This window comes from Coloeus monedula, assembly GCF_965178545.1.
Source record: "Coloeus monedula genome assembly, chromosome: 4".
Classification (NCBI taxonomy): domain Eukaryota; kingdom Metazoa; phylum Chordata; class Aves; order Passeriformes; family Corvidae; genus Coloeus; species Coloeus monedula.
Genome location: NC_138784.1, coordinates 22,680,739 through 22,697,710, shown reverse-complemented (window position 1 = coordinate 22,697,710; position 16,972 = coordinate 22,680,739). Strand labels below are relative to the sequence as shown.

The window sequence follows — 16,972 nt, the reverse complement described above, 5'->3', positions numbered from 1 at the left end:
ATAAAAGTGTATGGAAAGGAAAACTACTCTACAAATGTCACACTACAGAAAGTTCAGTTCAGGAAAGAAACGTGGCTAGTGTAGTTTGAGCTGAATCAGTTTATTTATCTAGCTGTCTGACAGAACACTAAAAAAAGCATCCTGAAAACAAACAGCAGTAAATCACAGCAGGGCTTCCAATTCTTTGTATTCTTTGGTAGGTGAAGAGTGACTAGAAAAGTAATGGAAGAAAAAGAACTCGAAAGAAATGGAGATTTTGAATTAGTTTGGTGTCCCTCACTGACATCAGAAATATGTAACTGAGGGTATGAGTTATATTCATCATCAGTTACCGGAGATACGAATAATGAGATTATTATGCATGTGACTCCCTGTAGTAAATGTTACATCTGTGTAAAGTATGAGCATTTGTTGACTGAGTGAAAAGTGTCTCTATCTTTTCTATTCATGGATTGCACAAAGAAGTGACTCAGATTGTCCAGCAAAGTGCCCCATGCCTGAGGGAATTTGCTTGGTACTTGCAAGCTAATTGATTAAATCACCTCCTTGACAAACCAAGTAGTACTGGTTAGCTGAAGTACTGGTTAACTAGATAAGAGCAGAAGAAACAGAAAGTATTGACTGTAAGGACTTGATACTATATATTTGTACAAGATATATACACTGTAGTGTCTGTGTGTATTTATATATATGTATATGTTATAAAAGAAATACTATATTGTTTATGGTTTCCTGTGTCCTGAGCAATTTCAAACAAATGGGTCTCGTTTTTCGTATCGATGGCACATTAATTTACTTATTCTACAATACAAACCTGGCTATGAATGTCTGTCCTGTGGAAATACTGAAATTCTCCCTGGGGTTTCCTTCTCATCTGAAAAACCCACGCTGAAACAGTCTACCACAAAGGCAGCACCTCACCCCGAATTCTGCATCCTGGTACCTGAGTAACCCCAGCCAACAATTTACATTGCCCTCTGCTTATCCCTACATGAAATTTGATAGATTTAACCTGGGACACCCAAAATACCTTGGGATGTGGTTATCAGAGGCCACTCCCTGGGTGATACTGCTGATGATGATAGCAACTGGCTCTCTTCAAGCCCACAGGTCTTTCCTATAAAAGATGGGGTCATGGCTGTAGAAGGTTTTCCCTGCAACATCCTCAGCCCTGTGGTCTGCTACAGCAAAGGTTTTCTCTTCAGCCTTCGGAGGAGAGGTATGGAAACAAATACATGGTGATTGCACTTTGTCAAGGAGTGGCTTTGTTGGGAAGTGATAGATGTCGATAAATCTGGTTAAATTTTGAGATTTTAAGGTTTGATAACTATGTATATGTCAAAGACACGTTTCCTTCCAGTCCTTGCTTTTGTTCTACTTATGAAGTGTGTTTCTTTCATCTCTCAATATCTGTCAGTTAAAATTAAAAAATACTAGTTATACTAAAAGGCAAAGGTGTTCTTCAGGATTGCTTGAAACTGTTACAAAAACTTAAGTCAATGTTCTCTCATAAGTTTTGCAGATTGTTTAAATTGTGATCATGACTAAAAATATTCTGGTTTGAGGTATATTGTTACCTCTGCTAATGAAGCAGCTAGTGAAAGATGCAGCAATATCAAAACAATTTTTCCTGTGTTAGGAAAGAGGCAATTGTCTGCTTGTAGATGGTTTCATTCCAGCTCTTCAACAGCCCCATGGCAACTAAAGAAATTTTGTCTGTAAAAGTAATGCTAGAAAAGACACTTTCCTGTATTTCCAGCTGTTCATAATCCTGTGTAGTAGCTGGAAATGAGGAAAACCATAATAATGTGATCTGTTTGCTGGGTCAGTCCCAGACGACAAAAAACTCCATAGAAAGCTGTTCCCATCTCTGGGGGAAAAAAAACAAACCAGTCTCTGATTTTGTCCAGTTTTGTTTAAAAATTCTCCATCAGGTGGCTTCTCTCACTCTCCCTGGGAAACCTTGCTGAAAGCTAGACCTTCTTGCTTTCACACCACATGCAGTCTGTGATTCATACAGATAGCTCCATCTCAGTTTAAATCCTGTCACAGAAGCCCCTGGGATGGCATCTGCTTCACTCATTCACCATCCCTGTGGTGAGTCCTGCAGAGCCACCAAATTACAGCCTAAAAATTCAATGTTTGTCCAGATGGATGTATCCCAAGCACTTTCCCCAATGTCTATGGCAGTGAATAGGCTGAGTTTTCTCTTCCACCCCATGGATCTCACTTTTTATAACAGCCTGTGGAGAATGGGTCTTCTCTTCCAGGGTTGCTGGGCTCTCCACTTTCTTCATTCTGGAGGGAAAGCTGGTGTCCAGGGTAGTGGGGGGGAGGGAGTACAACCACCAAGTGACACAGCATGGATTTCTGCAATCGTTATAAATATTTATTAACAGGTCCTGTAAAAAACAAGGAAAATGGTGAAGATTTGCTGTTCTCTCCTCCTCTTAAGTTTGCTCAGTGGGCAACTGAGCGCCATCCCTGGACTCAAAGTGAGGATCACCCAGAAGGGGCTGGAGTATGGTATGTGTGACGTTCTCAGGAGCTGTTAGTGGCATTCCCTTTAATACTGATATGACAAAGGAAAGAGAGGGCAGTGGGAGTAAATGACCTAATGACAAGTTATAAAGGAAGGGTTAACAGCACAATAGAGCAAAGTCAGTAAGCTGCTTGACAGCATTGAATATCATAGCAAGGTTCATCTGACCTCAGATATTGAATCAGTTAGTTCAGCTCTTGCCATGATTAGGAGTGAGACCTGAAATAGCACTGCTGGGTCTCAAGTGAGATACCACCTTCATGCTGATTCTTTGTCCATCACATTTCCTAAGCCAGAAGCATGTAACTATGAACTCCCAGGCACTATCAAAGGCAACTGAACTGGTCACTGTTTTCCTGTAGCCAAGGAGGTTGGGCTGGAAATCCTGAAGCAGAATATGGAGAAGGAGCGTTTCCCTGATTTGACTGGCCATGAGAAATTTGGGCTTGGTAATGTCAAATACAACATCTCAAGGTAAGTATTCTCTCTGGGGGAAAATTGTGTTTGACTGAAATTTGTATCTTGTTTTGTGTTCATTCTGACTCATGAAATACAATTTTTTTTATCTTTTCTCTCTCGTGCTCTAGAATATGTGTTACTGCTGTTGAATTACCCAGTGCTTCCATCTCCCTCCTACCAGGGTCTGGGGTAAAACTGGTGATTGGAAATGCTTCTCTAACCATCGATATGAACTGGAACATAAGGACCTGGATGTTGTATGTACAGCTTTGCATGCCCTGGGATATTTTTCTTGATGGATAATACAAAAATGCATATTTTAGTTTATTCTTGTGACCCCTTCGTGGTAAAGGTGCTCTTTATCAGCTGGCAGCAGTAACCCAGGAGCACATACTGATGCTTCTCAACAGCTCTGCTGGTGGGAAACAGCCCCTGCCCCCTCAGACATCAGCACTGATGAAGAGCCCAGGTCTGAGAACCACTGCTGCGAATAGTACAGGACTGCTGCTCTAGCTGAATGCTGTCATTGTCCAGCCTGACAGCTAATGACACATTTAGACAAACTGTAGTGTGGTGGATCACAGTCCAGTATAATAAACCCTCATCGTGCAGTCACACTATTAGAAACCCTCTGTTATGCCACCAAGAGAAACAGTTCAAAAGCTGATGGAAAATGGACGAGCAAATGGCAATATCCTTAGAGCAGTCTCCACACCTTCTTAGTCCCAAGCTGTTCCAGAGGAAAGAAAACCCTCTTCCCTTCCCCATAACCCACATTACCTATATGGCTAAAGTGACTGAATTACAGCAGTCTCTGATCTGCACTTCTGCCAGGGACAGCAGGGCTGCATGCAGGGGGAGGGGACCTGGGAGCTGATGGGGGTGACACAGCAGGAGGCACAGTGCCCTCGCTGGCAAGCACCCAACACAGGCAAGCAAAGCAGAATAATGGCAGTGACCAGGAGCGGCCACGAGTCCGCATTGCCAGGCAATTCCATAGTGAAAAGGTGGGGGGTTTTCAGTCTTTATTTATTTTCACTTTATGCAGCAAAGACAGTGGAAGAGGCACAGTGCACATTTCAAAGGTGTTCGTTACTGCAATCTTTTCAACACCCCTGGATAATACAGGCCCCACGTCAATATCCCTCACCAGCTGCCAGACAACTTCTGGTGACATAGATATCAAGCTAAATGGGAAAAGTGGGTAAGTGGAAGAGATCTGTATAAACTCTCTCAGAAAATAGTTGTCAATGAATGGCACAGGGATAAATTCACAAACTGGGGCACCCAGAATTGCTTTTAGGCATCATAGGCACCAAAGGTGAGAACCGGGGCCCTAATACAGCATAAAAATGGCCAACATTGATATTTGTCCTTGTATTTACACACAGTAGAAGATAAAGACAAAATCAAACAATCCCTTGTGCTTCTTCAGCACCACTTCTTTCAAACTTCTGCTCTAATCTTCAGCTCTAGGTAGAAGTTACATACCTGTACTATGCTTCACTCCTCCTAGTCACAGTGCTACCAAAATTGAACAGAACCAGACTGCTGTCTGTTAAGCCTCTGGATACAGCCCCATGGAACAGTATTTCATTGTTTTCTTATATTTCTCTCACTGTCTGAATACCACTCTTGTCACCTTTTTGGGGGGTTGTTTTTGTTTGTTTATTTTTACTTGTTTTGGAAGTTCCTTGTGCAAAGACTATTTTGTACATATATGATGGTGGTACCATGAAGAATTCCCTTCTCATAAATATGAATTAACCCAGGCTGAGATGCTCAATTATTTCATCAATTATTAGATGAAATTATCATCTTTTAAATGGTGTCTCTCTGATAGTTTTTACATTTCAAAAAGCTCCCATGCCATACTAGAATATCACACTAAGAGGCCATTAAATTCATGTTCTGCAGCGATATCTGATCTCCTGTTAATGACCATAGTGCCTGACCCATTAATTGCCTTCTTCCTTCCCTCTAGCTTCCTGCATAACTTCTTTATCAAGTATCTGAAGAAACCCATTCACAGGAGCTTGGTTACTAATGTAAGCCTTTCACATTGTGTAGGGGAGGGGTGTAAGGAGGATGGCATTCACAAGTCAGTGCTGTGAACTTTGCAAAGGAAGAACTAGAAAAATAATCTTGTAATAGTCCTATGCTGGTCTGATCAGCACAGTCATCATTCTGCCAGCCAGAAATGATTCCAGATAAAGTGCCAGGTTCATGGCCAAGATACTGACACAGCTACATTCAACCAAGGCAGCAGTAAGGATGGAAAATGTAGTTATTTTTCCATTCCAATGCAGAGTAAGTTCCTGCCTGTGTACCTACCTGCCTGGGGTTTAGGTCATTTTTGGGCTCAGCAGACAAAACATATACTGGGCAATGCATAGAGAAATTATAGTATATCAACTGACAGTAGGACATATTTCAACTTCATAGTATCAAAGAGGTGAGTAGTTCTGATGACAACCTGCCCAGAGCCACTGAGAGGAGACAGAGCTTGAGATGGCTGTCATTCTGTCCAGGGATTTACAGTTGGACTCGATGACCTTAAGGGTCTTTTCCAACCTAAATGATTCTATGATTCTGAGATCTCTCCCGTGAGACCAATATGAAAGCTGTCCTCGCACTATTTAAGGTTGTGGTTTTGTCACCCCCATCAGGCTGCCTCTGGAAACTTGCCTCTTTTTTGCAGCTCTAACATATGACATGCTTACCTTGCACCAAGCAGAAACCTTGGGGATCCAGTTAGCTGAAGAGAAGCCAGATTAGGTGTTTTGATAAACAAATGCTGCAATGTGTGTCGTGCAGCAGAAAGATCTGCTAGCACACGTGTAAGAGGTGCTTACACATCCAAGCTAATCAGGCTATAACTTGAGTGTGCTTTTATTACAGTCATGTCCCAATATCAGAGCTGGGATCCAGTTGATAGATGAAGACCTCCAATCACTGAATGGTGAGTCATTAGTGATACCTTTCCTTCTGTTTTCTCTCTTCTGATCAGTGAAATTCGGCCACTTCCTAAATGGCAGCTGCTTGGTGATGCCTCCAGGAGTGGTATCAGTCCTTCTGCTCTGTCTGCTCCCTTGCATACAGAACCACAGTTAAATAAAGACTGGGCTACTTGAGCAAGAAATTTGTGTTTATAAGAGCCAAGGACTTGGTAGCAATTCTCAGCTTGCAAGTGTGGCAGTGTGCACTTCTGTTGTGAGAAATGCCACTTAGAGGCCACACAGTACTGATGCTGAGGCAGTTTTCCCTTACCATGCTCCAAGTCCTCCTGCACACACAGCACTTTACAGGCTGAAGCCTGCTCTCCTAGTCTGCCTGGAAATTAAGTTTTACTTGCCTATTCATCAGACTTGCGGGAGGCAAAATGAAAAAGCTTCTTTGCAAAAACCTTCTCACTTGAACCACTTTGGGTTAGATTTGCAGGCATTTAAGACACCCCAAGTGTTGGCCAGATACCATGTGCAAAACACAGGTATCTAAGCAAATCAGGCATTCTCCTTCTGGGAAAGTATTTGCACGTTACAGGCACTTTGGATGCTCTTAGAACTGCTTGACAAGAAATCCCAACACTTCCTTATGCCCTGAAGCACTGATATGGCCATCTCCTTTTTTGGGTTAGACCAAACTTACTTTCCACAATGAGAAAACAACAGACAAACTAGAGGAGGTGCTTTAAAGAGGGTGTCAGTTGAAACATCAAATCTTAGGTCAGAATGCATGTTAGGAGGTTCCTGGCTGTGTTTTCCTCTAGTCTCTGGAACAACTTGTGTTACTCCCTGTCAGAAACTTAGATTTAAATATACATAGAATTATTTCTGTGGTTTTTGTAATATTCTGTGTCTGATCTACCACCCTTACAGTTGCAATGCAGATTGATGATTTGGCTGAAGTAGACTACTCCTTAAGTAGCTTGCCAGCAGTATTTCGACCATTCATTGACCTGGACTTAAAGGTAGTTGCCTGAAGTGCTCTTTGCAAGGTTGCTGTGCGTTCCATCATTCTATGAGACACTTTCTAAGATGACAGTGATTGTTGTTCTGAACATAAAGGCTCATTGCCTGAGAAGACAGACATTTCAAAGCATTATTGCATTTGTTACAGTAGTAATTTGTAACAATCCTGTTGTGAAATGAACTATTTAAAGGCCACATCCTTTTGTTTAAACTGCTGTTGAGTTGGTTGTAAAAAATAGAGAGCAGTTAAAGTTGACTAAGCAAGGTAGAAGAAAAGAGAAAGGGAAAGGAAAGAAAAAACTATTCAACCTCATCATTCTCTCACTGTTGATTAATATCTGGGACTTCATTGTTCAGTCAGTGTAATATTTCTATACATGGGACTAACTAGATGTGTCTGCTGTCAGATGAGAGAGGAAAAGAAAGAGCAAGACTATCAGAGCAAGAATTAAGCCTCTGGCTTCCTGAATGGGAAGACAGAAGACCCTTTCAGAAGCACAGGAGCCCAAGGAGTCCTGCCAAGTCCAAGGACTTGAAAGTTTGTTTCAAATTAAGGATAAAAGTCTCCTTATGTACTGAAATTAAAATATGACTAGTTCCTCATTCTGAAATTACTTTGTTGAGGGTAGTTGTCATCATTATAGTATCTGAGATCCTTAATTAAGTTTAAGATGCCTTGTGCTTGGTGCTCTACAAAGGCAAAATGAGAAGACAGTCTTGTCACAAAGATCCTATAAATTAAGTATAAAAAAAAAAAAAAGACAACAGGGAAATAAGAGAGGTGGAAACACAAAGGAACAAAAAGTTTGTATCTGTTTGTGTGGTAGACACTGGTCTCAGCATACCAGCTCTGCAGCTGCTGTGAAACTCTTCTAAGTATTGCAGCAACTAGATTTTAAGCAGGGACTTGAGTCAGACTAAAGAGGTAAAATCATGGCTGTTCCAAGAGCTACTCTCCCACGTAAGTTACATGGAGGAAATATACTAAGCAAGTGTCTGGTAAATCCAGCAAGTGAGTATTGAGTAGGAGGTCACCAGCTGTGATCCAGCACTTTGTAAGCATTTTGATAGTCCTTAAAAGGCAACAGGAACTTTAGAGCTAGATGAGAAAATAAAGACAGACAAAATACACTTGAGATGAAACAGAAACAGGAGAACTAATAAAAAACTTTAACCTTTAAATGTCTTCATCATTTTAAATCAATTTTTGTTTCATCTGGATGCATTTGGAAGTATTAGATCTGCAAGGCTTGACTAATATAATGAGTAGTGCAGAAGACACATAGGCATTTTAGGTTTGTCTGACATAACTTTCTCTCATAAGCCTTTTGTCTGCACAAGTTATCAGCTTGATTCTGGGTAAAGTAAGGTGCTGATTTTAACCAAGAAAGACCTCTGGTTTTAGAGATCAATTTTGTAATTGAGACCATTGGATGGCTCTTAAGTAGCAGTTCTCAGATTTAAATTCTTGGAGATAAGGAAAGGAGAAAGTAAGGCTTTTCAAAAAGGAGGACCACTAGTCATGTTCTTCATGCATTTAGACCCTTAATTTAGAGGGTGATCTGAGGTGGCAGACTGTCCTTGGTAGGTGACCAATATCCCAAAAGACAGATCCTGGGCCTCATCTGTGAGATGTCCAAATGCTGGAACTTGCCTTCACCACCTGCTTGAAAGCACCAAGCCTTCAGGGTGTACTACAAAGCCTGCATACTCATTTATATACCAAATGAATAGCCTGGGCAAAGTAAAGGAAAGTAGCATTCTTTGTCTGCAGTCATGGTAAAATTATATTTTGACTCTGTTTTTTTATCTCTGACAATAACTCTTAGGGCGTAGTCTTTCCAGCTGGAAACTATACTGACTCTCCCTACGTGCCAGCTTCCTTCACAATCCCAGACCAAAGTGACTCCATGCTCTACCTTGCCTTCTCTGAGTATTTCTTTCAGACCTCCTCATTTGCTTACTACACCACAGGGGCCTTCAACATGACCATTGCAGAGGAGGTGAGCAGGACACAGAGGAATGGGGTCAGAGTGGTTCACATAGGGCTTTGACATGCCAGATGTCAGTATGTGGCCATATAAAACTCTTAGTTCATCTGTAGAGTCCTGAGACAAGAGATTATAAATGCTAGGATGTTGTTATTCTCTTTTATTTATGCTCTATATAGATGCCTCAGGCCACAGCCAGGCATGCCAAGTTCCACTGAGCAAAGTACCAAATACTGCCAGCTTTGTTACAAAAAATAAGGGGTTTGTAGACCTGAGGCAGAGACTTCACTAATATGGACAAGGGATCAACTCTGGAGAATCTTGCAGCCTCAGTGGCTGAGGGATCTTCATAGAATGAAAGTACTACAGGGGCCTTGTAAGCAAAGCATATGTCAAAGCACAGCATCTGTGCCTTGGAGGCTGCCTGACTTGGCTAGCCTGACTGCAGGAGGTTCAGTAAGTCCCAAACCCTATAGACTGCAGCCCAAACTATAATGACACTAAGCATTTGCTTTCTGAGGGATTATTTTGGCACATATTATTGGGAAGCTGCTTTAAGTATACTGAGTCTCTTAGGAATATTTCTGAGTGGTAAAAACTCAAAGATTCATTGAGATGACAGTAACAATGCATTTAGAGAAAAGCTGACCATGAAGGTCAAATCTGGTAATTCATTTGTTTTCTCACTTTTCTTTTTCCTCCAGACTTGCAGTTATTTTAATATAAACACAGAGATATTTGGCACTATCATCCCTGAGGTGAGTATCATTACTTTCACAAAGTCTTTGGGAAGCCACCCAGTGTGGGTGTCAAGACACGTCACTACTGGTGTATCCCAAAGGCTTGTAGGGCCTGCGCTGATGAAGCGGGCACATGTGTGCCTTGTAACAGCAGAGCAGATGGGCCTTGTCACTTCCCACCCCATGATGAGTTGAATGACTTGCACTGTTACCAAACATAATCTTGGCCCATAACCTTGCACATCAATCTTTTCTCTGGGCACCATGCCCAAGCCACAGCTGTTACCACCTAAAACCAGCTCTGTGCAGCAAAAAGCTTCCAGTCATGAGTCCTGCTTTGAGAGACCTCCAAGAGGGCCTCAGCTCAGAAAAAAACACTTTTCTCCTCCCCAAACCTGCATAATTCTCTTTGCTTTGCTGCTGGCCTGTGACTGATGAGCAGAAAGACCTGGGAAGGGACCACGTGCAGGAAACTGAGCTCACAGATGGTCAGGAAACATTACATCCTATGGAACATACAAGGCAGATGCACAGGATTTCCATTTATTTTAGGTGGAGGAGATGAATATAACAGGACAGGGAATATGAGCACAGATGACTTCTACCAGCCTTCTGAGACAGAATGACAAACCAAAAATGAGCATAAGAACCCCTAGGCTATAAATGCCAAGGATGGGTGAAATCAGATTAATGGTTCAAAGTACGTCACATTCTTGTTTGCTTCCCAGATGTTATTAAGTTCCCTCCTCAGAAATGTAAGAATTCTCTAAGGGCAGTCATGTATGGTGTTCTCCATAAAATGCCGTGAGCATTGATGCTGATATTCCACCCCCTCTGTTTCAAATACTGAACTTGGTGAGCCTATTCACTCTTCAGGCAATGAACAGAGTGAGGCTCCTCTGAGGACAGTCCAGAGGAGGAACCCATCTCCTGAGATGGGTGAATTTCAAAGTGAGTAACTCCTGAGCTCTTTTATTGTGTGACTAAATTCATGGTCCATTTATCTCCTCTGTTTAATTTAGTATTTAATTTCTCTTGAAATTATATGGAAAAATTTGTATTCCTCAAGTGGAAGGAATTTTCCACTGCATTCCTGAGTGACCAATACTGTTAATTTAGCACCACAGGAAATCTTTGTTTCCTTCTTACCTGAAAGAATCTTATGTTAGCAGCTATCCTTAACCTCGTCATAAGGAACTACTTTAAAATCATTGCTTCAAAACTGAGAACATGCAGTATTCTGATCCATTTTATGAGAAAAGTGCTTTTCTTTTTTTCTTTTTTTGTCTTTGAATCTTACAGGTAGCTAAATATTCAGTTACACCCAACCCAGTGATGTTGAAGCTAACGGCTACTGAAATCCCTATCATCAGCTTAGAGCAGGATTCCTTCACGGTAGAGATTCAGGGTTCCATGGAGGTGTTGGCTGTTCTGCCAGACTCAACCACCCAGTCTCTGTTCACAATGAACATAGTAAGTACAACAAACAAGGTGACATTTAACACAGGGTTAAATATGTTTGTTCCTTCCTTCTGTTAAAGCTCTGTACAAGAAACAAAATGCCAAATTTCTAGTACTTAAACATGCAAATCCCCCTTAGTCACAGGTGGTGTAGGCATGACCTCACCTAGCCTATAGGACATTTCTATGGTAAAGAACATTCTCCTACAGATGGACAAAAATCCAAACATATAGTGACTCTGATTTGATTAACCAAGGTTTTGTTCTGTGGAATGACAGTTCAGCAAGTACGAGTCATGCCTCTTGGCAACTTGTTCATGGCTTTGATTAATGAAATCTCATTACCCCATTTCAGCTCCTGTCAGTGCCATTCAAATAAACAGACATTTACTGTGTGCAGCCTTGCAATGAGAAAGTTGCATTTACCTAAAACAGCTTCCATACATAACTGGAAAGATGGTATTTATGTGTTGGTGACTAATTCACATGAAGGGTCGTGGGGTTTGTTATGTCTGGTAACCCATGGTTTCTTTATTCTGCAGGCAGCCAACACCAGCATTTCTCTGAATGTATTTGATCAGAAATTGATGGGCTCGCTGTGTTTGAACAGGTAATCCAACCTGGGATGAAAAAGATTTCCAGCCCTTTGGAAAACAATGTTAGCAATCCCAACATTAGTAGATTAGACATATGATCAGATAACTATGAATATGTTTTGCTGGTAAATTCATCTGCATTAGTTTCTCTAAATCTGGCAGCACTTGTACAGTTTAGAGGAGGCAGGAAGCGTCTCTCTGACAACTGCCATGTCCCCAAGGGACTTCCCACCAGCTGTGGATTGCTGCAGGGCAGTGGTCTCACTGGACTTCTCTGGTTTTACTTCTACTTCCCTCTGAGCTAGGTAAACTAAGCGTGTAGGGCAGTTTGGATGACCATAAATCATCTGAGAGTTTCCTTCATCACTTTCCAGCTGGCAAGATGTCATGGTTTTCTAGACAACTTGTGCCACTAAAGAATGTCAGAGCAGTCCAGGGCACAGTAAAGAACCTGGGCCCCTGCAGGTCCCCTATGCAGATATTCTTAGAGCAGACATTCACTAACTGAAGTCCTGCAGCTTCCAAGGGTCAGAAAGCTGGAGACCAGAGGCTAGGTCATTTACACATCTAGCATGTCACATTTCATGGAGAAGAAGCTCTGTATACCAGGACCTCACAACTGGGAATTGGGACTCCAATTTCATAAAATTCCCTAAGAAAGACACAGGGTTAAGAACATGCAGAGTTCATCAGGGCAGAGAGATGTTAGGAATTTAAGGAGGATAGTGCTGATAGCATTTTCTGCAGTAATTTTCAAAGAGGAAAATCTAGAGTGTGCTGGAAGCTGGTTTTGAGAACTCAGGTACTGGTGCTGAGGAAACTCAGAAATCTTTTGCTGGATACAAGAGTGACATAGGGAGTAAGTATTTCAATTTGAAAACAGAGGCAATAGCAACAAAGCCAGCAGCAGCAGTACCATACCACGAACAGACCCTTTCTTCCTGGTAAGACTCACACAAAAGCATTATGCAGATGTACCAAAATCTTTGCAAAATGCCTGACACCCTGCAAGTCCTTGGTAAAATAAATTGTCAGTAGGATTTCCAAAACAGCACAGAGGGAGAAGCACACTCACATTGCTGGCTACAGCTCTTCCAGCACACTGTTGCATGGATGCTCAGCAATGCTTCAAGAAAACCACGTCCTTCTCTATGCAGCAGTATGCAGTGTGTGAAAATGCTTCAGAAATCTCTTTACAGATGCTTCTTAAGGCCTGGAACTCTACAGCAATGACTGCACATGATTAGAATAAGTGTGTTTATCCTTTCTTAGTGACTCATCTTGTTTCACTTTTTTCCCTCAGGCTCCAGTTCTCCCTAGCCCACTCCAATGTTGGCTCTTTTGAGGTAAGTGGGTAGTTGAAGCATATAGGAAATGCAAACCAAGAATATCAATGATATCAAGGCTAAAGAGTAAGCAGCTAAATTTTATCTGTACTTCCAAATCATTAGGCTTCATTCCCAGATGGCTCTTTTCCTGTCCTCTGGCAGCCACCTCTCTGTTCTGAACTTAAATATATACTCTTTGGGGCAAGTTAATGCTCTGCAAAGGAGACATTCTGTAGTTCCCCGGCTGCAGTAAGCAGAGATCTGTCGAATCATCCCAGTGAAACAGAGAGAGTAGACCTGACCTGTAGCAGCATAGCCGAGCGCCGTCTAATGGCCACATGTATGGCTGAGGCACAGGCACTCCGTGGGCTGCAGTGATGCTCATCAAGGTGCTCGGAGTTACGGCAAGGAGGGGGAGTCGAGATACTTCCCTCAGATGCCTGAAATATGTACAGTTGTAGCCTTGCAGGGGAAAACCCTGCCTCCACAGAGAGTCATTTCATTCTCAGTATAATCAATCAGTTCCAAATATCTGAGGAGAAAGGATTAAAACTGTTCTGGTCCTGCTTTGCTATTGGTGATAAATTATCTCACAATAAATAAAGGAAATAGACTGTTTTAAATTAAAATGTTGGCCAAGCATAATGAAATCCATTTGTATTTTGCATCCCACTTCCTTTGCATCATTCCAAAACCTTAAGATCCAAAGTTCACTTGAGCTTGTGACTCTTTTGAGGCCAAAAGAGAGCTGAAAGTTGAATAAGAGCCTACTAACTCCACCCAGGATTAGGGCACAACAGTTCTACTGCCATCAGGAAATGATGGCTAACTCAATTTTTCTTGTCTGTGGCAGGTCTTGCTTCTGGAGAACATCCTATCTTACATTTTACAGACTGAAGTAATTCCATCAGCTAATGGTAAGATTGTATTTCAAAGCATCAGCTAAAAAAGCTTCCAGCAGAATGTGTGATTCTACAGACTTTCTGATTAAGTTTTCAGCTCCCATTAATTGGAATGGAAAATGAACATCAGCCAGTAAGCAGTGGAAGGGGGAGATTGATCTGTAGGGGTGTAAGTGCTCCCTCTCACTGGCACTGTTCTGCAAAAAGGGCAAAAATTATTTGGAAGGTAAAAATTCATCTGCCTTCATCTCAGTCTAGGTGGTCCTGATGCATCAGGGAGAAAAGCATGTCTCTCTCATCTGCACACCTGCCTGAGGCCACCATATGTGAAATGTGTTCCTTTTTATTGGACCAGCACAGAGATTTTGCCTCTCATCAATCTTATTTAAGGCTCTGGAGGGAAGTAGAGCTTTGTGTCAGCCCTCTGTACTGGGATGAACATCACCTTCTTTAGTTAATGGATACAAATGGGAACAGGTTCTAACAATGGTAGAGCTGTATTAATAATCCCTCAAGGATCATTAGGGACAAATCACTGAGTATGTAATGTGTTGGACATGAAATGCCTTGGTTTGGCTGCAACATTCTGCCAAGAGAGAAGCACTTGTAAATCTTTTTTCCCACTGGTAAATGAGCAGCTTAGCTACCTCCCAGGGTTGCTTGTGAAGACAAAGAGGCTAATTGGTATAAATGACCTACAAGTCTCTGGATAAACAGTGTTGTTGAAAGGCAGGTGTTTATTATCTTTCAGATGCATGCCTAAATCATCTTTTGCCTCTTTTTTTAAGCTAAACTGTCAAAAGGATTCCCTCTTCCCAATCTGGCCAATGTTACCTTGACAAGACCTCACATTACAATTGTACAGGTGAGATTTTGATACTTACGAAAGATTTTCTTTTATGAAAGGTTATCCCTCTTTTTCCTTTTTTTGCTAGGCACATATTCACCTTCTATTGTGCCAGAAAATTGCTGTATTTGAGCTACTGAAGTAGTAAAAATGGGTTTAAAATGAGATCTGTAATAGTGGTAAAATTCTATTAGAAACAAATGTATCTTTCTTTAAGAGGAAAAGTTAGAACTGAATATATAACTATGGAGTGATCAAATGCACAACTTGTTCAGCCTTGCAAGTTGCAATTCAGTGTAAAAACAGGTTTAACATATTGCTCAAATTTGGCCAATCACATCAAATTAGAGTTATCACTACCTCACAGTCCTGTTGAATACTTAAAATATGAGCGGGAGGCAAATTCAATTTTGTGCACCTAGGATGCCCAGATTTTGTCAATATTTGGTGATGATGACTCAGGCTAGGAGCCAAAAGTAGTTAGTGAGCTCTCAGAAAATATTTTTTTGCCTTCTGGTTATCCTTCTCCAAATCTAGCCCTTAGTTTGAGCATACAGAATGTTGCTAGGCAGTCAATCAGTACAAAGGCATTGCTGACAAACGAATGCCCAGAAAATGAGTAAGCCTCTTGCATTTCTCCACTTCTTTACCAACTTCTCAAAGTTATTTTCAGCTTTGCAGAGACTCCTAAATCTTTGTTTGCAGTTAAGCACAAAACACAGCTCAGGAAAGGAAATACAAAGGTCTGTATGTGCTGACAATGGGGGAAATTTTAAGGACAAGTTTAGAATAAATGGCTAATTCTTAAGTGGCACAAATTAGGTAAAAAATAATCCCACCTTGTGATGATTGCCTAGCTGCCTCAAGGCTCAGATGAACCTTCCTAAGCAGGCTGTATGATCTTTAGATTCCCTCCTTTCACTAACGTGGTGCAAAGGGATAGCACCCAGGGAAAGATGGAGCCTTTTTGCAAAGTTCAAAGGGCAGAGTTGTATAAAACTTGTTACTTCCAAGGCTCAACTGTTCTCAGTAGATTTTTGGATGTTAAACATCAAGATCAATTTGAAATTAAAAAAAAAAAAAAAACCGCAAAACAACACGTTCATTTTAATTCATAGTATGTCCATGACTGTTCTTCTCCCCACAGGGATACGTGTTGATTTCGACTGATGTCCACTACAAACACTAAAGGAGAAGACAGACCACTTGTTAAGCATGAACTTCAAATCAAGACAATAATGTGACTCTGAAGACTGAGCACTGTCCAGTTCTGCTGAAATGTTTAACTTGAGCTCTGACAACCCCCATCCTGGTTAGGGGCAAGAGGGGGTGCTGGGAATCAAAAAAAGCTGATGGAATGGTTAGCTGGTATAATGGTGGTAAAAGCAGACCCAAGGGAAAACATGTAACACATGCTTGACATTTATTTATTCTATAGTTTAACTGATGCAAAAATGTTTTTAAGATTAATGACTCTTTTGAAATACAATTTTGTCTATATGCTTCCAGAAAGATGCTGCAATCTCTTAAAATTGGGAAAAGTACATTGTCAAAATTCTGCTAGGGCAGATACAGCTGCTAATATGTTTCTACTGTAACAATCTTAAACACTTCCCTTCTGTATGCAATGCATGAAGTATGGAGTGAGCCCTCTCTAAAACCATGGAACTGTCAGACTGGGAACTGTCCCCAGTCTTTGCACTGTCTTAACATAAATCTTAAGATGCAGAAGTGGGAACAAAGTGGCACTACTGCTCTCCCTCTCTCCCTGCAACTCTTCAAATCCTTGTGCCTGTCGTGTGCCCTGTTCAGTGCTGTTCAACCAGGTTAGATACATTTAACTCCTTCAGTGTTTCTGGGTAAGTCCTCTAAATCTAATTCTCTGACATCTTTATCTGAATTCAAAGTTAGATACTTTTCTTACTTCATTTGAGTATGTTATCTTACCCTCTTTCTTTCTCCTCCTTTTTATCCAGTACTTTATTAGTGTGCAAATGTGAACACAGTTCTGCAGAGGGCCATGCCTGCCTACAGGCGCTTGTGCTTTGGCCAAACCCGGACGGGAAGCCGGCTCTGGCCTCCCAAACACCTGTTTCCCTCATGCTGAGGAACGCATTCAGTGATGAGGTGCAGGC

At 41.4% G+C, this 16,972-nt stretch overlaps 1 protein-coding gene across 1 annotated transcript; it reads left to right on the top strand.

Moving 5' to 3' along the window:
• Positions 1 to 2,420: 2,420 nt before the first annotated feature.
• Positions 2,421 to 16,026, top strand: BPIFC (BPI fold containing family C; the record flags this gene model as incomplete). Its single annotated transcript, XM_082280921.1, has 15 exons — positions 2,421 to 2,526; positions 2,905 to 3,016; positions 3,130 to 3,258; positions 4,050 to 4,205; positions 4,986 to 5,049; positions 5,903 to 5,963; positions 6,880 to 6,971; positions 8,802 to 8,975; positions 9,668 to 9,721; positions 11,006 to 11,176; positions 11,707 to 11,774; positions 13,064 to 13,106; positions 13,942 to 14,005; positions 14,779 to 14,855; positions 15,985 to 16,026. The coding sequence occupies 15 exons, from the start codon at positions 2,421 to 2,423 to the stop codon at positions 16,024 to 16,026; spliced, it is 1,413 nt and encodes a 470-aa protein (XP_082137047.1).
• Between the last annotated feature and the right edge of the window lie 946 nt (positions 16,027 to 16,972).